The sequence below is a fragment of the Ambystoma mexicanum genome, chromosome 12 (genome assembly GCF_040938575.1).
Source record: "Ambystoma mexicanum isolate Mex_15411 chromosome 12, UKY_AmexF1_1, whole genome shotgun sequence".
NCBI classification, from domain to species: Eukaryota; Metazoa; Chordata; class Amphibia; order Caudata; family Ambystomatidae; genus Ambystoma; species Ambystoma mexicanum.
In genome coordinates this window covers 497,366,674-497,390,424 of record NC_090936.1, presented here as the reverse complement: position 1 = coordinate 497,390,424, position 23,751 = coordinate 497,366,674, and the positions used below count along the sequence as shown (strand labels likewise).

General features: G+C 44.0%; 1 protein-coding gene across 1 annotated transcript in view; it reads right to left on the bottom strand.

Annotated features, from left to right (window-relative positions):
- Positions 1-18,116, bottom strand: part of CYREN (cell cycle regulator of NHEJ) — a 76,352-nt gene extending 58,236 nt beyond the window's left edge. The window contains exons 1-2 of the mRNA XM_069628781.1: positions 18,007-18,116; positions 15,384-15,509 (exon numbers count right to left, since the gene is read on the bottom strand). Of these exons, the coding sequence (XP_069484882.1) occupies positions 15,384-15,509; positions 18,007-18,101 (221 nt within the window). The 5' untranslated portion in view covers positions 18,102-18,116. The remainder of the gene's footprint in view (positions 1-15,383; positions 15,510-18,006) is intronic.
- Positions 18,117-23,751: the final 5,635 nt, after the last annotated feature.

Here is a 23,751-nt window from a genome sequence, read left to right as displayed (position 1 = left end):
AGTAAGGGAACTGCAATGGGCTGTACATTTGCTCCGAATCTGGCCCTGTTTGAAGAAAACAAAGTGTTACATGATAGTAACCCATTTGTTAAACAGATCAAGTTATACCGAAGATATATAGATGACATCTTACTGATCTGGGAAAGTAATGCTGACACACTTGGCCTGTTTGTGAATTAGTTAAACCAGATAGATGACGATCTACATTTCACTTTTGAATTTTCTACCACGAGAATTTCATTTTTGGATCTCTCCATTTATAATGAATCAGGCCATATACAACTAGAGCTATTCAGGAAACCAACGGAAAGAAACACCACACTGCAATTCTCTAGCCAACATCCTAAAAGCCTATTGAGGAATCTCCAAGCACTTCTTAGTCCACAGACTTAGACTTCTGATCAAGACCAGCTGGTGTGTGTTTCCACCTTTTGCCAGCACAGTCAGGCGATTAAAGGGATCATCGTAAAAAAACTGGAGAATTTTGAATTCGACAGGAATGAAACTTCAAAAGCCACTATTTGCCTTTAAGAAAGGCAAAAATTTGAGACAAAACACTAACTTGTGCTAATCGACTTCCACTTAAATGTCATCTTATTCGAGACATTAATTTGTGTCCAGTAGTAGGGCATTACCCTTGTATGTCGTGTACAGCATGTAATTCTCAAGAAAAATGTCCAGCTTTGTGAGGGAAGGGAAAACATGGGAGTTACGTACCTTAACCACCTGTAAAAGCAGAAACGTGGTCTATGCGGTCCAATGCCCTTGCAACATGTTGTATATAGGCAAGACCTCAAGAGAGGTTCATGTTCGTATTAATGAACACCGTTCAAAGATCCAAACTCGTAACCTCAATGCTCCTATGGTCCTTCACTTTGTGGAGACAGGCCATAATGTGGAAGATTTAATGTGGTTTTGTGTCGAGAAAATTATCGCTAGTGGACCTGTTCAAACTAGGAACAAGTTGACATACAAAGAGCAATTGTGGATTTTTAACCTTAAAACTTTAGACAAAGGTCTTAACACGTTGGAACCTTGGGAGTTCAACTCACGTTAATATGGACCCCTTCTCTCTTACACGTGGCTCCTATTGGCTGTAGCAATTGTCTTTGCATAAAGTGTAATATCTACATTGGAGTTTCTAAGTTAGATGTTTTCTAACAGTAAATGTAGGACAAGGATTAAGTCAGTATGTTTTGTGCTGATTACAATTCATTTTGCATTGTATTATTATGCAAACTTGTATTGTTATTCCAGCAGCTGGTAAGGGCTGCGAGTTGGGATATGAGCACGTTTAGGGTGTTCTATACATAATTTCCAGTTCACCTTTCTGACCGTACTACTATACAGACGGGCCTTTTAAACAACAATACTAGTCCGACTCACGTGACCCATTTTCACATATATCACATGACCTCCAACGGAGTTTCGTCACATGCCGGCCAGGTTTACTACGTCTCACGTTGGCACGCAATCTCTAGATTTGCGTGGAGCTAAGGAAATTCTCGGAAGGACTTTAGCCTTGTTTAACTGAACGTGCACTCGCCATCGTTGTGACCCGCAAGTGCAAGGCGCACTCGCTATTAATATTGGATTGCGTCCCCCGCAGCGGGCACAGCTTCCAGCATTAATCGCAGTAAGTGATCGAATTCGGCATCATTTAGATGTGAAAATAATGTTAATTTTCAAGCACTTTATTGCCTCGGAAACAGAATGGAGCAGTAAATTGCAATTAGATGCTTCAATCGATGAAAAGGCTAAGAGGAACTTGCACTTCATGTGGACACTTAATTAACTTATACCCATGTAAATGTTGCATGATTACAGGCATTTTGTAACTAATAGGTTTCTGTCATGTCAACTCTTTATAGTTAGTAGCACGATTTTAAATCATTGGGAAATCATTCATTTATTGTCTTGCTTTGTATAAGATAACACCGTATTTCGATCGACTCAAGCTGAATGTGAGTAGCACAATTCCAAATTATTTGGTATCCTTTCATCCATTGTCCTACTTTGTACAGATAACATCGAATTCTGATCTGCTTGAGCTGAATGAATATTATCAGTGCTTGTGGTCGTATACACTGCTATACCTAAATCGAACATTGGAACAACTCTTGTTCCTTGCTCGAGGTGAGTGACTGAACCAATACATTCTGCACCTGGGTTATTTGTAACAACTGAAGTGAGAGTTTTTTAGCTTATGGACATCATACATGTCTTTTCAGATGTAGAATTCCTTTGAATTGACTTCGAGTGATACCTATGGATTTGGGTATCGAGAGCATACGACTCTGGGAGTCAGGTTAGTGTGGCTTCATTAGTTGTTGTACGTTGGTTTTCAGCCATGGTGGTGGTGCAGTTCCACTCGAGACACAGTGTTGGTGTTGGTTTTAGGTTTTCACAAAGCCTTTTGATACTCTGTAACAGTCGAGACATCCTGGAATTCACCCTCATGTGATGCCTCTAAATTAATTAAATGTTTAACTTTCAGTGTAAATAACTGTTTGTTGTGGGTTTGAGCTAGCTAGGTTTGGCAAGTGGACTATTACACATAATTGTTGAAATTCTTTGTGTTTTTTCAGCTATTGTATTTTATTCATTGTTTCTCCTGAGGAAGATGTTGTTCCAATTGCTTCCAAACGTCGAAACCGGTTGAGAAGAACATCCGAGGATGGGATCTGTCATGATGCATACCCCCGGGCATCCAGACCACGTCCATCAGCCCCGGGAGCAGGCATCATGTCGCCTTGAGAAAACCCAGCAACCCCTGCTAGGGGCTGTCTGGGTTCAGTCCTGGCGCCTATGGCGCCAGGCTCATGTGGGACATCAGTCCTGGCGCCATAGGCACCAGGCTCATAGGTGCACACTTACCTGATGCAGACCATGCTGCAAGAAGATCCAAGCCCATGAGAGGCCTGGAAGGGACTACTTTACCTTAGGGACTATTTTGTTACTCGGGTGTGGTCGGGGAGGAATACCTACCTTGGACTACTTTTGGAGGCTATTTAAACCACGCCCGAAGAGCAGCACACGCTTCACGTTATTCTGCATCCAGCAGCATAACGCTCACCGTGCCAGCAGCAGCATCCAGCCTTCTGCCACGCCCGCCTCGAACCTGGAGCACCTAGAAAGAAGGAAAGAAGCAAAGGTTAGAACATGAGTATTACCTGATTTCTTACCTGATTCCGGATTCATCGCATCTTCAAACCAGAGGAAAGACTTTGTTTTAAACGCATCGCATCGCCAGCAGCAGCGCCGCGCCATACTCACTGCTCCACGCAGCATCTCTATACCTCCACTTGTAGGAGAATATTTCTATGGGCAAAGCAGACAAGATTAGGAGGGCAGATCCAGTCAGTCATCGCTGCACTATGCATCACGTGGGTGGAGGCCGCAGCAGTCCGGGCCCGACCGACGCCCCTGTGGGAGCCAGGTGAGCGTAACAGAACGCGAAGCCTATCTACAAATCCCCACCCGGGCGTTATGGAAACCTCAGAAACCGACCAACTGGCACAACTATTGGGGGAACTTAGGGCGGAAGTGAACTCCGCTCACCAAGAGACTAATGCCCTCAGAAGAGAACTAATTGTATCGAAGGAGCGCACAGATGATCTCGCTAGACAACTGCTGCAAACTCAAGCTGGACAAGCACCCCTACCTGGTTCCGGGGGAAACCCAGCTCCTGTGTTATCGAGTACCCTGTGCAAATAAACCTACCAGGAAATATTCCATTAGCTCCACCTGAACGCTTTGCTGGAGATCCCAAAAGGTTCGCCGTGTTTATGAACCAATGCCGCCTGCACTTTTTATGCAGACCAGGAGCCTTCCCAAACGATCAAGCCAAGGTAGCCTTTGTATTATCATATCTCAGCGGCAGTGCAGCCGATTGGTCAATTCCACTTGTTACTCAGGATGATCCAATTCTTCGGGATTTTCAGGGATTTCAAACGAGCATGGAAAGACTATTTGCCCGGCACTCTCAAGGACAGGCCCTGGATAACGAACTTTTGTCCCTACGACAGGGTAACTAGGATCTGCTAACCTATATCGCAACCGTCAATAGATTGATAGTGGAAACCGGATGGCCTGAGGAAAAACGAATTACATTGTTTCATCGTGGACTTCGGGGAGAACTTAAAGACGTCTTGGATCAAGTTGTGAACCCACCTCAGGATTGCGCAGAGTTTATAGACTTAGTGGTCCAGCTGGATCATCGACTCCAGAATAGAAAGGCTGATCGAGCTAAGTTCGAAAATCGGGTATTGGTTAAATCCAACGTTGCCCCCAAAGGAACAGATGCATCAGAACCTATGCAAATTGGGGGAGTCAAAGGACCCTTAACTCAAAAGGAAAGGGAAAGAAGAAGACAGATGCAATTGCGTCTGTACTGTGGAACTTCAGGACATCTTCTACGGGATTGCCCTATAAAACCACCCAAGAAGGTGGTAGGAGTTGCTGATAAAAGTCCAAAAAAGCCTGATTCGGAAAACGACCACGCCTGACAAGCATAGAGGTCTGCTTGCCAAGCTTAAAGAAGGACACTCAGACCTCGCATCTGATCATACCAATGGTCCTAATTGATCCTAGACAACCCTCACGTATGCACGCAGTAAGGGCATACATTGATAGCGGGGCCGTAGGGAACTATATGGACCACGAATTGGCTTCCAGGATGAATCTACCTCTCTGCCGAAAAACCACCTCAGATGTCCTCACCACAGTCGATGGAACTGAAATAGCCTCTGGGCCTGTAACTCATTCCACCGCAGAGATGACACTATTGGGTCAGGATGGGCATCGAGAGACTATTGTGTTTGATCTAATCAAAGCCCCACAGTCCCAAATAATACTAGGGATACCTTGGTTGGAAACACATAATCCTTGTATTGATTGGCGAGAGAAGAGAATAACCTTCCCGGATTGTGCACAAAACTGTTACCCAAAGAAAAATCATAACGCAGGCCTGGCCACAGTAACCATATCAGTCATGCAACTACCTCCAGAATACCAAGAATTCCAGGATGTCTTCCAAAAGGAACAGGCAAACACCTTACCTCCTCACAGATCGTACGATTGTCAAATCGATCTCATACCCAGTGCACAACCCCCTTGTAGCAGGATCTATGCCCTTACGGAACCTGAGAACCTTCACATGCGACAATACTTAGACCAGTACCTTGCCAATGGCTTTATCCGCCCTTCCAAGTCTCCTGTATCCTCAGCTTTGTTCTTCGTGCCAAAAAAGGAAGGTGACCTTAGAACGTGCATAGACTACCGCGCACTAAATCAGATTACGGTAAAAAAAGGTACCCATTGCCTCTGATCCCCGAACTACTAGACCAAGTAAAGGATGCTTGTATCTACACTAAGTTAGATCTCCGAGGGGCATATCATCTGGTACGTGTAAAGAAAGGCGACAAATGGAAGACGGCCTTTCGCACCAAGTATGGTTTATTCGAGTATCAGGTGATGCCCTTCGGGTTGTGCAATGCACCAGCAGCCTTCCAGTATTTTATGAACGATGTCTTTCGTGAACTCATTGATGTCTGTGTTGTCGTATACATAGACGATATCCTTGTGTACTCCTCCTCAGAATCAGACCATGTTAAGCACGTGCGTGCAGTCCTTGAGAAACTACGCCAGCACAAGTTATATGCAAAATTGGAAAAATTTGTTTTTCATGTTACGGAAGTTGAATTCCTTGGATTTATCTTGACTCCAAAAGGAGTCCAAATGGACTCACGAAAGGTGGACGCAATTCTCAAGTGGCCATCACCTAGTTCAGTTAAAGGGGTGCAAAGCATGCTCGGATTTGCCAATTTCTACCGCAGATTCATTCCGGATTTCTCACATGTTGTACATCCCATCACAGCACTTTTGCGAAAGAACAAACGTTTCTTGTGGACCGAAGAGGCTGAAAAGGCCTTCCAAGAGCTGAAAGCGAAATTCACGTCTGCGCCTGTCTTAAAGCAACCACGCCCAGAGCTTTCATACATAGTGGAAACTGATGCATCCAGTTTAGCCATGGGAGCTGTCCTGTCCCAGAAGGATCCTGAAACTGGTCAACTTCACCCAGTGGCATTTTGGTCCAGAAAGTTCTCGGCACCTGAGTTAAACTATGCGGTTACCGATAGTTATTAGCCATCAAATCCGCCTTTAAGGCTTGGCGACACTATCTTCTCGGTGCCAGGCATACCATAATCACCGATCACCGGAACTTGCAGTATCTAAAAACAGCCAAAGCCCAATCATCGCGCCAACTTCGATGGGCATTATTCTTTGCCGAATTCGATTTTGTGATCACTTATTGACCAGGCTGTAAAAACGGCAAGGCAGATGCCTTATCCCGAATAGGAATGGAAAAAGCATATGCGAACCAGGAGCCAGTGCCTATAATTTCTGAACAAAGAATTCTTGGCATAACTACTTTACAGACACTAGAAGAAATTCATTTAAAAATCCAACAACTCTTCAATCCAGCAGCTCTGCAGGACTGGGTAAAGAAAGGCCTGGATTACTCAGTCATCAATGACCTACCCTACTATCAAGGACGACTATTTCTACCACACAAGGAATTACAGGAACCTGTCATCTCCAATTATCATGATTCCCTAATGGAAGGTCACCCAGGTATCGCAAAAAAATACCGAAGCCAAAATTAAGAGACAATTCTGGTGGGCCACCTGGCGAAAAGATATGAAGTCATTTGTGATGTCTTGCGGCATTTGCGCCAAAAACAAGAGTCGGAAGAAAAAAACAGCTGGCCTTTTACAACCTTTGGATATTCCACCTACACCATGGCACACCTTATCTTTAGACTTTATTACTGATCTACCTCCATGTAATGGATTTAACACCATTCTAGTTATCGTGGATCTTTTTTCCAAGATGGCCCACTTTATTCCTTTCGAAGGGATTACCTTCTGCTTCAGTCCTGGCCAAGGAGTTCCTCGAAAACATCGTTCTAATACATGGGTTTCCTTCTGTATTGGTCTCTGACCGAGGTAGTCAATTCATTTCACATTTCTGGAAGAAATGTTGCCAATTAGCACAAATCGACGTAAGGTTATCAACCAGTCACCATCCCCAGACTGATGGTCAGACGGAGAAGACCAACCAGAACCTTGAACAGTACCTTTGTTGCATGCTTCACCAGACCGAAAGTAATTGGAAGGATATTTTATGGATTTCCGAATATGCATACAATAACTCTGTACATTCAGGAACCAGACAAAGCCCCTTTTATACCATATATGGACACCACCCTCGAACCTCAGAACTCGATTCGCCTCAGCACTTAGAAATGCCTGCAGTTAGTCATTTATATTCTACTATTACACAAGCCTTCAAAGAAGCGACAGAACATTTGAAGCAAGCAAAAGAGAAATACAAGAAAAATGCTGATCTACATAGAAGTGAAACTCCACAGTACCAAATTGGAGATCAGGTTTGGCTAGCTACAAAACACATACCTCTGAAAGGGACTCATACTTTTAATCCTAGATATTTGGGACCTTACACCATTAAAGCCATTATCAACCCGGTGGCCGTCAAACTGGAATTACCCTCCAATATGCGAATTCATCCTGTCTTTCATGTTTCACTTTTAAAACCAGTTCAACCAGGAACAAGATTAACCAAACCACCAGATCCTATCTTGATAGAGGGAGAACCTGAATTCGAGGTGAAAAACATCCTGGACTCCAAGGTGGTTAAATCAAAACTTTTTTACTTAATCGATTGGAAAGGTTACGGGCCACAGGAAAGGTCATGGGAGCCTAGTAAACTCGTTCATGCACCACGATTAGTGAAGAGATTCCATCGGGACTTCCCAGACAAACCAGGACCAAGGGGAGGAACGCCTTTAGGAGGGGCCTTGAGGGGGAGTGCTGTCATGATGCATACCCCCAGGCATTTAGACCACATCCATCAGCCCCGGGAGCAGGCATCATGTCGCCTTGAGAAAACCCAGCAACCCCTGCTAGGGGTGCCCGGGTTCAGTACTGCCAGGCTCATATGGGACATTAGTCCTGGCGCCATAGGCGCCAGGCTCATAGGTGCACACTTACCTGATGCAGACCATGCTGCAAGAAGATCCAAGCCCATGTGAGGCCTGGAAGGGACTACTTTACCTTAGGGACTATTTTGTTACTCGGGTGTGGTCGGGATGGGATACCTACCTGGGACTACTTTGGAGGCTATTTAAACCATGCCCGAAAAGCAGCACACGCTTCGCATTATTCTGCATCCAGCAGCGTAACGCTCACCGTGCCAGCAGCAGCATCCAGCCTTCTGCTACTCCTGCCTCGAACCTGGAGTACCTAGAAAGAAGGAAAGAAGCAAAGGTTAGAACAAGAGTATTACCTGATTTCTTACCTGATTCCAGATTCATCGCATCTTCAAACCAGAGGAAAGACTTTGTTTTAAACGCATCGCATCGCCAGCAGCAGCGCTGCGCCATACTCACCGTTCCACGCAGCATCTCTTCGATCCGGCGCTGTCGCCACCTTTACATCGCCGAATCCCGGCACCTAAGGGGGACAAGAAACAACAAGGTGAGCAGAGAGAACAGACAGAGACAATCTCTTTAGCCGCCATATGCTTACCTGATTTTACCGCCGGAGGTATAATTCTTCAACACGCCACATCTTCTAATGCCGCACCTGTAAGATAAGGAGAAAGCAGCAAGTTTAACCCTTGGCATTATTTACCGGTCAGTTTTGGGTAACACAGACTTTTACCGGAGCGCTTTCAGCTGTCAATCTTCTTATTGGGTCAAAGCTACAAGATAAAAGAGGAATTGGACAGGAGTGAATTCCAGACATTTTGAACTCTTACGAACTATATACTTACGGCCCTTCGCCAGGACCTTTTGGAGTCAGGATTCGTCTACAACTCTTCCAATATCTTCAGGCCAGTGAAGTAAATGGTCATCAACGCGCCCCTGCGTGCTTCGCAGGATGGAGGGCTCACCCTTCAAGAATATAAGGTGATATTGCTGAGAGTGCGCTTCAGAGGTGATTAGTGGGGAGGACAGTGGGGATGCAATCACTTGAATCCACAAGTGGGTAAATCTATCTCTCCACTTGTAGGAGAATATTTCTACGGGCAAAGCAGACAAGATTAGGAGGGCAGATCCAGTCAGTCATTGCTGCACTACGCATCAAGTGGGTGGAGGCCGCAGCAGTCCGGGCCCGACCGACGCCCCTGTGGGAGCAAGGTGAGCGTATTGTTGAATGTACCCACCCCGTGGAATAGATCCCATCTCTTGACAATCATTGTGTTTATACATATTTAATGTGAACGAAAATGACAAAGATTATGTAGGGCTAACTAGTGAAGTGCTGCTACATATATATTGTACCAATAGTATGGTTCAATTTTTATTAAGTTGTGATTGAATGAGGTTGATTGGTGCAAGGTGTAAATGATTGTTTGACTGTTTAGGAATGTTGTTTGTGTACGGGTCTTTTCGAGCCCGCTGTAGTATGCTCTCCTGCAATATTTATGTAATTTAATGTGTGTAGTATTTGATGATTAATTAATTGTGGAAAATGATGTATCTTAGTAAATACATTTTGATACTTTGAAAAATTAAAAAACAACCTCTGGACAATATTTCAGTATACCTTGGTACATTAATACCCCGGTCCAGGGTGTGGGGTTTCCTGCGCCTTTCAGTGTACACACTCTTCAAGGAGGTGACATTGTTGCTGGGGGTCAAGCACAAATTGTTCCAAATATCACCCGATGGCTAACGGCATGGTGGAAAAAAATCAACGGCCTGCTCAAAAGCTATCAAAGTTGTGTAACACGCTTAAGAAGAATTGGGTGTATTGCTTGCCTCTAGCACTGTTCCAACTCAGAACACAGCCAAGTAAAGATCATCATTTGAGCCTGCACGAAATAGTGACGGGAAGGCACATTCATACGCCACTCTCCCCAGTGAGAGGAGCTTCCAGTGCTCACAGAGCTGCCACAGTGCGGGAGGATGAATTTAAGGAATACGTCACCCACCTAACACGCGCAGTGCATAGCAAGACAAATTGTGCCACCATTTACCGAAAATGCTGCAACAGACACTGCAATACCAGCACATGACAGTCAAAAGGGTCAGTTAATGCCAGGAGAAAATGTGTATGTACAGAGTTTTGTACAGAGATGGAACTCACCAAGATTTCATGGGCCATATGAGGTTGTCTAATGCACACCTACTGCAGTAAAAGTTAAGGGATTGAAATATTGAGTGCCTCTGTTAGATGTGAGAAGAGCATGTGATAGTGCAATCCCTCAATGCCAGCAAAATGACAGCAACAAAGTTGCTAGTGTGTAGAAGAGAAGGTATACAGAAACAAAAAATTGCAGAAAAGCAAAATGGAGAGCAATGATTAAGATGAAGTAGGACTCTCTTGCTCATGTTTGCTCTCTCTCTCTCCCTCTATCAATTACAAGAAATTTGATTAACAGCTTGTATAGAAAAATAATTCTCATTACTGAAAGAAAATAATATGAAGTACAAAATAAGTTTATGTTGATGAAATTTAAGAGAAAAGTAGCAGAATAGTATTAAGGTGTGCACACCAAAGAAATTATAAATTTAGTAATAGATTAGCCGAAATGTTGATATGACGGTAAAATGATAACTTGAGGAAATAAATAATGAAATGTATGCATGTCACTTAACCATTTTATATCACCCCTCCAGGTGAAACAATGGCAGAAAGGAGTGCACTTACTGATGACGACACAATTTTAGTTAGTGAAAGGGCAGTTAGTAGAGTTAATAAATATTATAATCTAAAATGTGGTATAAAATATTCAACAATACTGTTTTCTGCAATGTTATTTTTTATGGCATGGTACTATACTGTGCCTTTCATTATTAATGATATGAAAGAAGGGGGAGCGGGGTAAACCTAATACGTGAAGGCTCAACACTCATATGGGTGACTGTGAAAACTATGTGGAGACATAATCCATCTGCCAATACAAACCTCACTACGTTGCATAAGAATCGTACAGCAACAGCCCCCCTTTTTTCACTTGCTGCTACCAAGTAATGATAACGAGACCAATCAGTATGATGGGGATTACTTTTGGGAGAGTGAACCTGATCTGAATATTGAGGTACAGACAACCACAGAACCTACCTCACAAGGGAATATAATGCACTTTAATCTTGCTGCTACAAGTATACAAGAGACCCCAGAACCACAGGCCTGGTACACTGCGAATGAAAACAATGGCACAACATGGGCAGGCGTCTTTCCCCCCATAAACTATCAAAAAGTAAAAACGAGGGGAGGAGGAGACAGAAAAGGGGGGCGGGAGGGAAATGATATGATATCTACCATGGCCTGGGATTAGATGAAATAGAAGACCCCCGCCACCCAAACCAGTCAAACAAATGGTACTCAGACAGGAGTGCTACAGCAAAACAAACAACGAACGAGAGCTGCTCTCTCATACCGCATGCATCAGGCACACCTAAAATACTTGTACCACAAGAAGTGCCCTTGTCAGATGCCCAATGTTTGATTAATCTCGCATTATGTAGGATTTGGAGCACCTTCCAGGCACACACAGTTACAATAGAAATGCTGCAGAACGAGAAAACCTGCACAAGCAAGCGCCAAGGAGTAATTTGAATTAAAGAGCAATTTTTTGCCATAAGAGGAACAAGATTTACAGACAATAAGGGGCATGACGAAACAATCGAGTGCAAAGCTGAAGCACTTAGAGGACTAACTGAAGAAAACTTTCAATGGGTCAAAGAAACGTGTGCTCCCGTCTGGTCCCAGCACATTGCAAAACTCACATGGGTTACTGCTCTCAAAAAAACCTATCAAAACTCAAAAAGAAATTTCACATGAACTTTGTTTTCACGGAGAAGGGAAGGTGCCGGTGGGTACCAACAGGCGATGCAACAAAACAATCATCATTCCAGATATTTAAAAAAAGGTACAGCTGCACTCATGGACATGTACTGGGTGTGTGGCAAACAAGCCTACTTGCATCTACCGGCATCATGGAAAGGTACTTGCGCCCTGGCCACTCTGCATTCAGCACTGATGGTAATCCCAGAAAGCCATATCTAAGGGGGGAGAGGATCGGCTGGCATATCGGCAGCAGGGGAATCGGCTGGCATATCGACAGCAGGGCATTCGGCTGACACATCGGCAGCGCCCCAACCAGCAACCACAGAGCTTTACTCATACGACATTATGTCTGAAAGTGACCTAAAAGACAGACTGTACTGCAAAAGGAGGTCATCAAACTATATTTCCAGCAAATCATCCAATCTTCTCGCTGAGATTCCCGCAACATATAAACTCTTTAACTCTGCAGAGACATTCTTTGCTTCCCTCCTAATGCCAGGACTTCAGGCACGAACAAACACCAAATGGTCAGCTGGGAGCTGATCCAACTGGCCAACGACACTGAAGAGGGATTCAACGTGATCAAGGTGGAACTTCGCGCCTTGCGTCTAATGACAACGCAGAACCGGTACGTCCTAGACCTTCTCACAGCAATGGACGGCGGTATTTGCACGCTGTACATTCGTACCCCTGAAGACGCTGATAATGGGACCCTCTCTCACGTCATCTCAGCAGTACACAGCCTGGGGGAAAGAATGCTGAAAGAAGGAGGAATAGAGCCAAGCAACTGGTTCGACAACATGTTCAATTGGATACCATCATGGTTCAGCATCATGATGAAATTGTTTGTCCCAGTCATTGTTTTTATTCTACAATTTTTCTGTGTGTGCCAACTAGGTATCCGATGCTGTGCAAAATCTATGCCTAATTCAACAATGATGATGTTAACGATGGGCAGACAGACAGCGGTAGCCACCATGATAGATACACAGATGCAAACTGGAGAACCAAACCCACCAAAATACTGCATGACCGCTGTCTATTGCCAAAATAGGGATAGGGTAGACAATTTATATCACACTGCCATAAAGGAACCAAGGGAGCTACAATGGTACAGGGAAGCGTGGGTGGACCTGGATGGGGATGGAGGAATATATATGACGTGCACACCTGATGAATATGCAAGAGGGGGGCATAGCCTGGGAAGCGTATGTAGGGCGTGGATGCCAATAAAGGGTACACCTGCTTGGGATGAAGCGGTAGCGGAAGCAGAATATTATCGAAATGAGAATAAGAATAATAAGTATTTTGTTACTTTAGATGTAACGAAAGGGGGGAATGTGTGGGAGCCAGGGGTCGTTTGGAACCCCCTCATATATTCAGCACGACATGGACCACTTGCTCTTCCAATGGTGGGGATGCTTCCATTGCCCTTATGCGAACGTCGGCCTTATGCTGGCATTGGCATAGGGCTGTTGCGAGAGACACTTGGCATCCATTTTGTGCACCCTCGACTCCATCTTTGGACTAGGCCTCACTGCGATAATACGAAAAGGCTTCTCTCCCCTCTGCAGCACCACACACACACCGCTCATGGCCCCACCTTTTCTCACTGTGCCTGAAAGCTTTGCAGCTCCATTCTCACGCTTAAGCCGGAGGTAATTGCAACAAAACAAATGTAACATCTCGCCCTTCCTCTGAGATCACTGTCCCATGTGTGAACCGGCTTGAACCATGCCTTGTAGCTCATCCATCTCCACAAACCTGCCTGTGCCCTCTTACCCCCGCTGTTGGAAAGTTACTGCCAGTGTAACCCTGTGTCCCCGCAAGGTATTCTCTTGATGTACCAGACACGTGACCCTGCTCTGAAGCCCACCCCAGTGTGCCCCCAACTAAAATAAGACCGCTGTCACAGTATATTGCACCTTAGAACTAACAAATGTCAGCATGCCCCGTAGTCTCTTTGATGCGCTCAGACCCACCCCACGATCGATGTTATCACACTGACCAAGACCCCTAAGCCCGGTACTCCATATAAGTCCCAATGAGTGATGATGTGATTATATGTATGCAATTTATAAGTTTATGATGATTTGCTCAAAGGAGCTTTAGTTACGATTATTTAGTGTATGTCTAATGGTAGTATCTCATGTTAGCTTAGTTAGTGCCCGCCCTGCTTCACAGCAACCTGACCCTCACCCCGCCCGGACACAGGCAGATGGATCTCGTGAGGCTCACCCTCCCGCCAACCGAACAGCCAATCCGGAGGGAGCAGCACTTACAGCTACATATGTTACTTAATTTTTATCCAATCCTGTGTTCATGTAGTCCCTTATATGATGATGTCACCAATGACGATTTTTGCCTTGATAAGTTAATGCAATCGTAATGTTTGCCAGAGCGCTCTCGGGCAGCAGAGTTCTCTGGATGCCAATTTTACATAAAAGAAAACTAACTCTCGCAGCCTGTTCTCTTAGTCTCATTCCCTGTTGGGGTGTGTCTTATTTCTTTGCATTGCACGTATAAGACGGGGACTGTACAGGCTAGGTAATCACATAGAACAGGCTGGGAATCTGATGCGGTACACACTATAAACGTAGAGGCCTGGGAGCATATCTGGGCTAGAAACCATGGATCATCCAAATGCATTACAAATAAATAATGTATGTATAAATTATGTTACGGGTGGTAGTTGCCCCCGCTCAGGTTACATAAAATAACTCAGCCTTAGATCTGAACTGTTGGCAGGGATTTGTCTTGCGGGGTAGCTACTTCCATGTGTGGTGGTCCTACCCCGTGATTTGGATGTTATGGGTGTCCATTTTATTTATTGTTTATAAAGGAAATTAGTGGAACAGGCCTACCATTTGATCTGTTGGTCATACTGCTGGGATGCCCTATGTAGGATGCTTATTCTATGTCGGGGGCAGTTGGTTACCCAGCTGCTCCTAGCGGGCAGAATTATGGTTGCAAGAGGCTGGAAGAACCCAGGGAGCTGATATCGGCAGAATGGTGAGTTAAGGTGTGAGATTTTCTGGTTATGGAAAAGGTTATTGCTTGTGTGCACAATCAACTGCCCAAACATTTGGATGTATGGATGCCATCCATCGAGTATTATCAGAGGATTCCGTCCATGACCTTTAGGCCGCCCGTGCTTCCCCTATTGTGGGTTCTGAGGGGAATTGTGGACCGACACCGTTTGTATTAAATGATGCTTGTGAAGGGGGAATGGTGTTGTAAAGGAGATCGTTGTACCTCTATGATCTACTGAATATGGTGATTGTAATTTTAAATGGCTGTGTATGCTTTGCATCTGTGTTTAAATTAAAGTGTTGAAAAAAAAAAACAGATTCTACCGCTCCATGCCCAATTATATTTATAATAGGCAAGAATAAATCAGAAGTACCAAGTTCCTACTAGAGCTGCAGTCTCTGTTTCTGTAGGAGGGCGTTCCGGGTGTCAGTGACTGTCAAAGCTTACATTTAATATAAATCTTACTCAATTGCTTGTTTCTTTCTTCTTTTGACTTTTTTTGCGTGGTCTTCCTTCCCATCAGTCCCAGCACCAATCATCCACACGGGAAGCATTCGTTTCTTGGCCTTGGAATCGCACATCTCCACTTCACTATAAAAGACATAAAACAATGCACCATTTCAATCCCAATAGAGCAAACTCAGTCTTTCATCCGTCCAAGGTTCATAAGTCACAATTAAGTTAAGTAATAATAACACCTATTGTTTAATCTCTAACACAATGTTTGTGATCTATCTTGGCTATATACATGGTCAATAGCAATTGCTCAAAAACAAACCAATAGTAAATGGAAATCTCTGATAGAATAGAGATTTAAAATAAGTTTATTTCTAAAAATAGCTTCAGTGGAGAGTGTGGAACATTTTGGAATATGCTTTGCAGAAGTGTACTTGAAGTGTACGGATTATAATACAAAGAATATTGAACTAACCAACAAAGAACTCCTACAATCTATAACTAATATTCTGTGGCACATCATTCTATGATACATCACTCAGGAGACCCAACACATAATCATCTTTGTTAATGACCACGTAAAAGTGGAAAAGCCATTGGGTCATGCAGCTGAGTTGTTTATCTTGTTGGGAAATTTATGAAACAAAGTTGTTGCTGGCGTTTGTAATGGAGTCATAGTTTTGGTCCTTCATCTAGTTAGTTTAGGTTGAGAACAACGTTGGAAGGGGCAATATTACGCAAACATACTGGGAGCATTCCATGTTTTAAGGGACATTCAAACAAGCTGCCTCTGGAATGGTTTGTTCTTTTCAGGGTGGATGACCTTCTTCCTTTCTTAGTCCCTTTTGTCGCTGCATTTTTTTATATCACTTGATTTTCTTTTTCAGCCCAGAAGACATTTTCCTCTGAAACCCATTGATTGCTACATCGAACTTCTGATGCAAGCCATCAATGTGCATTATGGTGAACACTGGCTGGAAGTTTTTTCATTAACTTTGCCAACCCAATGTGTCTTTGCGGGTTCAGTAGTTATTGATTTATCATCAAACTACTTGATTGTTCGTGCTTAACATTCATGATCCTCCTGCCATTGCAATAATGACAGAAATCAGGCAGATAGTCTATGAAACCGTGGTCAACTTGTGAATTCTGCAATTTGATGACCATTTATTCGTCATGGATGATATAAACGCCAGATGCCCAGTTTCGATTAACACTAACAATCCTTACTTATGTCATCTAAATGCGTTTCAAACATAGATACTGCACTCTTTCCACAGACTATACCCAAGTTAAAAGGTATTAAGAAGCTTTATGCAATTCATCCTAGAATGCTGAATTGCATAATCGTGGGAGATATTCCAGCTAATTCTAGTAGGCTGATGAAATAAAGTGTATTTTGGGTGAGGACATGAAACATATTTCCTAATTTGAACTTCGGCATAGAGAAGAAAGTGATCATGGAGCAAGCAATTAGTTATCAATAATAATGAAATGGCAGCCAAATGAAGAGGTGTCGTGCTCCCAATCAAAACATGTTCCAACTAAACTAAAAATGGACAAAACAGAATAAAATGTCCAACTAAAAATGCAGTTAGCAAAATGCAGTTAGCTATACGGATACTGCACTGCTCTACCTTTGATAGAGTTATGAGAGAAATAGAGGTGGCTCAGAAGGACTCATTCGACATGTCAAAAAAATTTGAGCGGTTAATAAATGATCTCACTTTACAATTGTTTTCAAAAAGCTCTGTTGTCCCCGAACCGGACATATAAAGATAAAACTGTAAAATACTCCTGTGAACGGATTAAAAATGTAAGAGAAATTAGAGCAAATAGAAGACATATAGTAAGGTGACATAAGCTATCAGCAAATGAACCTATTAAATGAGGAAAAGAAGGCAACATGATCATGACTGGCATAAAGTCTGCTAAAAAGAAGGGATTAACGCAAGAATTTAGCTCAATGATATCAGTTGTTCCCACTCCACAGATCGTCGGAGGAGCCTCGCAACCTTCTTCGTTGGCCGTAAGGCCTGCATCCACCCTCTTTTGGGACCGCCATTGAGCCCCTGCACAGGCTCTACTTTAAAGCGCATTCAGTGCTCCTTTGGCTCCCCCCTTACCTCCCCCATTTAATTCCTCCTCCAGCCCACGCACCTCCCTCTTCCTGCCCCCTCCTCTCCTGATTGGCTACCAGCCTGACCTGATCAAGACTTGATTGAGAGGCCCAGGGAAGTCTTGCGCAGGCAGCCGGCTAAGGGCCTAGGCAAAGGGCACCTCCATCATCTGTTTGCCATGGGCTTCCCCTGCCATGCCATGACCCCTGTCTGCTGCAACAATCAGGTAGGGAAGAACAATTTGTCTGTACAACTAATACTGTTGTAGGCCGGTCTTTGGAATCTAGCTACGGTTTTGTGCCACTACCCTGCATCCTTTCAAACAGGAACGTCGTTGTAGGCTTTCATTCAGATTCTCGCTGCTGTCTGGTGCCACTACCCTGCATCCTTTCCCACAGGGATAGTGCTGTAGGCTTGCATTTCAAAGCCTACAGGGACCCTCTGGTACGTATAGCACCCCATATCCCACCCAGGGCACCTCCACTCACCCGTATACATCTGCATCAACTTACTACTCAACTTCATAACACACACCACCTCTGCCGTTAGAATATAGTTGGGTCCAACGACAAACATTTGGTCCAGCTGGGCACTGTAGGGGAGGCATGGTATCAGGAGTATGACACTGACACAAAAGGTACAATTTGTAAAACCTTTATTAAAGCTTCTGGATTTAGAAAAACTTCTACTTTGCCCAATAACTAAGATGGGACTAGTCTCGACCATCAAACAATAAATAAAACAGCCCTAGTGGAGTCTTTCAAATCCAAATGGTCTATGTTAACAAAACCTAATGCCTGCCCTATCTCTTTTACAAAAAGTGTATAATGGAGATATGTATGTTAGGAGACTTGTTTCTGTTCTGTTCAGCTATCTGCCAACTATGACACACTGAGAACAGGTACTTTTGCTGCCGATAATTAACTCAGTAGTCGCTTTTTATATTACCATTTCTTATTTCATGTACAAATGTCTTTACCAAACCATGTTTAGATTCTACTTTAATATGGCATGTTCTTTACATGTGTCCATGCAAACTTTTAAAATGTGTCCTTATTAATCTTGTGTTTGCACAATTGGTTTTTCTAGCATGGCTGTTTTTCACTTGTTTTTCGTTAACATTGAAATTTAATGTGAAACCTCATTTCATTACTGTATACAAACAAAAACATTTCAATTTATCTAACTTTTGATTAAGTACTTCTTCAATATTCAGAAACTACGGCCACTATTCAGCCCTACATGTACGAGACAGAATATTCAGAAGAGGAAATCCGTGAAAGAGAAAACAGTCAAGACCATGGGCAATCAGATGCTATTTGTGACAATCAATAACTAGAGCCTGAACCCAGTCGCATGGAAGATGTTCCCATCTGGTATACATGCTATCATTGTGATGTTACGCCAGCTATGTTGGAGAACTGCTGTTGCGGAGAAAATACTGTCTGCTTGGCCTACATTGCCGAAGAAGACACACCACTGCTATGCCCTACCAAGCTGTGTGACTTCAGGGCAGCCTGCCTTACAAGATCTGTGCTGCGAATGCGGATGGTCCTTATGCACAAACTTTGATCTACAGTTCGCCCTCATAATTCAATTAACAAGTACGCTAACTCAGTATATGTTGTGTGTTTGACAACCAAGACGGGGAACATTGCATGTTGTTCCCCTATATCATTGTAACGTCTTTGGGTCACTGACGAAAGCATTTTTCTGTAAATTGAATACATTTGTTTTTTCTAATCTCAAACCCTAATATTCATCTTTAGAATCAATATCCGAACAATCATCTTTCTTTCACTTTGAAGTTAAACACAATATTTCCCCCATCTCCCAAACTGTTTTTGATCGAATGGGCGTTCACATTTTCAATTGATCCCCACTTGATATCCCAAGCACTATCAGTACTTTCCACAAAATATTTTTTAAAGCATCACAATACCTTACATTTAGAAGGGTATTTCAAATATAATACATGCAATTATAGGGTTCATTTAAATAAACTATTTCTGTATCTCTTGCACAGGTGATACAGTCTTGTGGCCTATCCTGCGGTTACATGGTGGATCATTGGAAGACTGGTATTCTGCGTTCGATAAGTGATACCTGTCTTTGTAGTTTGCGCTATTCGTGAGAAATTCCCCAGTTACTTCAGACAATACTGCTGATTTATGCAGACAATACCTCGACTGCAGCAGTACAATTTATAGTTTGTCATTACCATCCAGTTTACAAAACTAAATAAAAAACTGAGTTGATATGAAAAGTTGTTCGAAATTATTTGTAAGTCCACAAAACGTACAACCATCTAAGAGGATCGTGAAAGATTGGTAGGCTTCAACAATGTTACTGGCCTATTGCACTTGCCTCATCCACATCCATCCCACCTCCGCTATCAATGGCAGTTCGCACCTGTGGCCGCGTGCTCGCAAGGGGGCTGGGTGGATGGGAAGGCTCACAGTGCAGAACACCATGTAAACCTCAAAGGGCTCTTAGGCACGGGGACCATTGACCACATGGCCAGCACAGACACTGTCTCCAGACTCCCCTTTGAAGGCCCCGTTCCTGCAATCATTCCGGCAAACATATGGCTGTGTCCTTTGAATGTGTTCCGGTCCCATTGCGCTCACCTTATCTACATCTATCCATCCAACACCCCCCCCTCCCCTCTGCCGTCAATGGCAATTTGTATCTGTGGCCACGGGCTGGCAAGGGGGCTTCACTGGCGGGATGTAAGAGGTCCGAATTTGTCATAGAGGCCTGGTGGGTGTGAACGAACACGTCTGACATTCACATAAACACCCACTTCTGGAAGCCTTTATGAACACTGAGGAAGAGAAACATCTCTGAAATTAACTAGGGATATCGCCAATCCATCCACTTTTTTCCTTGCTTGCTGAATCGGCTCATCTGCTCTTCTAACTAACAGTCAGTCAACTTTTACTATTGTTTTCTTTAGTGTCAATGTTATATGCTCTGCCACTTTCTATTGCTTTATACTCAATGTACACCCTATTCTCAATTTAATATATTCAAAAAGTCTACACCATTATCAACCGCCCTATGAACTTCTATCTCTGTAACTAGCTCATGGCCCACTTTATCTATAACCTTCTTTTCTAACTTTCAGTGTCATGCGGATGACACTCAGCTCTCTTTTAGGCTCCCCTAAGCCTCCTCTTCTCCCTCTCTCATTCCTGAGTGTCTATCCGCAATTCAGGATTGGTGTGCCTTAAACAATCTCTGCCTTGGTGCCAGTAAGACTGAGATACTTCTCATTAGCACCCATGCTCCCGCTTCTTATCTCACTGTGGCGCCCCTCCTTGTGCCCTCTACTTTCGCCTTCCTGTGAGGCAAAAAACCTAGGTGTCATGCTCTCCTTCTCTCCTCACATCACAGAGCTCGCCAAGAAGCACCACTTCCAGCTGCACCTCCCCAGAGGTATTCTACGTTTTCCACTTTCCACCATGGTTTTCTCCAGGCTGGACAACTGCAACAGCCTCGTTCTCAGTCTGCCTACCTCTACTCTTCGCCTTGTGCAACTAATCCAGAACAAATCTGCAAGACTTATCTTTGGCCTCAAGCCCAGGCATCGGATCTATCCAGCTCTGAAATCTCTCCACTTGCTCCCAGTGACTGCAAGAATCAAGTTTAAGACCCTCTGCATCGTCCACAGGGCTTACTGGGGCCGGGGCTCGCACTAAATCCAACTCTCTCTTCCAAAATACTTTCCTTCTAGAGCCCTTCGCTCAGCTACATCCAATTCGCTGAGGGTCAGAAGTTTCCCCAGGTTGGGAGTGGGGAGTAGATCTCTCTCCTCTGCAGGTGCCTCCCTCTGATATGTCCTCCCTGCACCTCTCAGACTTAAGCCAGGCCACCAGAAGTTCCTGAAGCAGCTCAAAACCTTCAATTCTTCCTCTGCATTATCTCTCTCGCTTCCTTGCTAACTTACCCGTCTGTTCCGCCGACTGGTTGCTTGGCTACCCTAAGAGTCTCACTGGGTACCAGGCTCCTCCATGAACAGTCTTCCTTGCACTGCTTCCGGGCCTATTGCGCACCTATGGGCTGTAACTGGGACCCCTACAGCCCCCCTGCCTCCTTGCACTTACCCAGAGCTGCTCTTATATGGCTGCACTTACTCAGAGCCATGCTGCCCTGATCCCACTTCATCTACCCTCTCCCTTGTAATTCCCCCTCTCCCTTCCCCCATGCACTTCGCATTGTCGCACTTGTACGATTTGAATGACAAGTCCTAGCAGCATCGTTTATGTCTGGTCTTCCCCCATCGTCCTTTCCTTGTCTTGTGGCGCCTAGAAACAGTTTTCTACAGGCGCATTATAATTGACATATCATATCAAATAAAATTACAGTATTGCTACCAAATTTAATATTTCATAGTGCAGGTTTTCATTGCATGTTTGCCTTAGGTGGAATTTTTTAAAAGGTACCTTTATTATCAATGCAATGTGATGTTTGATGTACTCACTGTGAAATTCTTTTATAGTAATTTTTTGTAGTTGTTTTTTTAACAGATCATAAGAAAAATCAAAAAATGCTTTCATGTATCATTTTCGGTTACCTCAATGTCATCCATGCCAAAAGTGAAAAAACAGTCCAGTATGTCTTTCCGAAGGATATACATTTACTTAAAAAATGGCAGTCGAGCTGCGGATTTCCAGTGTCCGAGATTGAAGGCAGATCCAACGATGTCTTGGCTGATGTGAGGGGCAATCGTTTCCACGTCTACAGCATGCGCTTCTCTGAAGATATGTACGAACAGTCACAGTTCAATAAAAAGGCGTACCAATGCAGTTCCTACTAACTTTCAGCACACGTTGACCCAGGTTAGTAGTGTAGTGGAGGCAGACTTTTCTTTAATGTATTTGACTTTTTTCTACATTTTTTCAATATAATAAGTTTTCCAAATGATCATTCAGTACATTGAAAAAGTCTGTGAACAGGTAACATAATGAACAGTTTGGAGTTTTTGTGGAATACTTCCATTGATATTTTACTGCACAAGTTGCTTTCGTGGCACAATGTACTGCAGTTTATACAATTATAACTTTAGATTAGTTTGTGTATCCCTAGTTAAGGGATACACTAACAGTTCAGTGCAATGTGAGCACCCCGCCCAGGCGCTCACAATGGTGTGCCTCAAATGCTGCTAGGCCTGCAGACAAGGGGGAGAAGGGCAAGTGCTATTGGGAGTAGTTCTTGGGAGTGGGAGTTGGTGTTGGGGCTGGGGTCGAGAGTTGGTGTTGGGGTCCCCTTGTTGCCAGGAATAAACACACTTAAATTGTGATCAGTTTGAGGGTTTTCATTCAATGCAATTTAGACATATGCATTGATTGCATGTATTTGAAGCATGTTTCTGGAGTAAAAAAGAATGGTCCATGAGCTCCGGGCAGACCATCTGCCCTTCCCTTACATTCCTATATATGGCCTGTGGTGCCCTGTTCACTCCTCCAGCATCTTCCTCGTCACAGCTAGGGGGGGTCATTGTCCTCATCTGCGGGCATTTCAACATTCCTACGTATGCACACGTTGTGCTGCATGGTGCAGACCACTATGATGTTGACAACTTTTTTGGGGCTGTACATCAGTTCACCGCCTGTGTGATGTAGGCACCTGAACCTAGATTTCAGAAGGCCAAATGTCTGTTCGATGCATGTTTGATGCATAACCTTGTTCTACTCTGCGCCTCATTATAGCCTATCTCCTGTGGTATAGCAGGGTTTCTCACAGGGGTCATTAGCCATGGCAACTGCGGGTATCAAGCGTCACCTGCAAAACATGAATGCACTGTGTGAGACATGGCGGTGTGTGGGCCGGGGTACAGGTTAATGGTACTGCTGTGTATACCCCATGTACATGCCTTATGGTCGGGCACGGTGCACCTTGTGTGCATCAAGGTTGATGGGACTTGAGCTACATGGTTCTCTTGCAGTCATTCACATTGTGGGAGTCTGCAGTCATGTGGTGTCTGGCACTGCTGTGACATTGGCAATGCACTGGTCACCTATGGTGTCACAGTACACCATGTAGGGTACATGGAAATGCTTACATGGGTTGTACATAGCCCTGATTGTGTGGTGCTGCCTTGCATGGCTGGATGCCCTGTGTTGTCACATGGTTCAAGTCTTTGTCCTGCGGTGGGTCAGTCAGGGTGCTTGGCCGGTTCTGTGTATTTGTAGCGTTGCATCATGAGACTTGGAGTTCCTTAACTTTACTACTGCTTAAGTACCCAAGGTGTG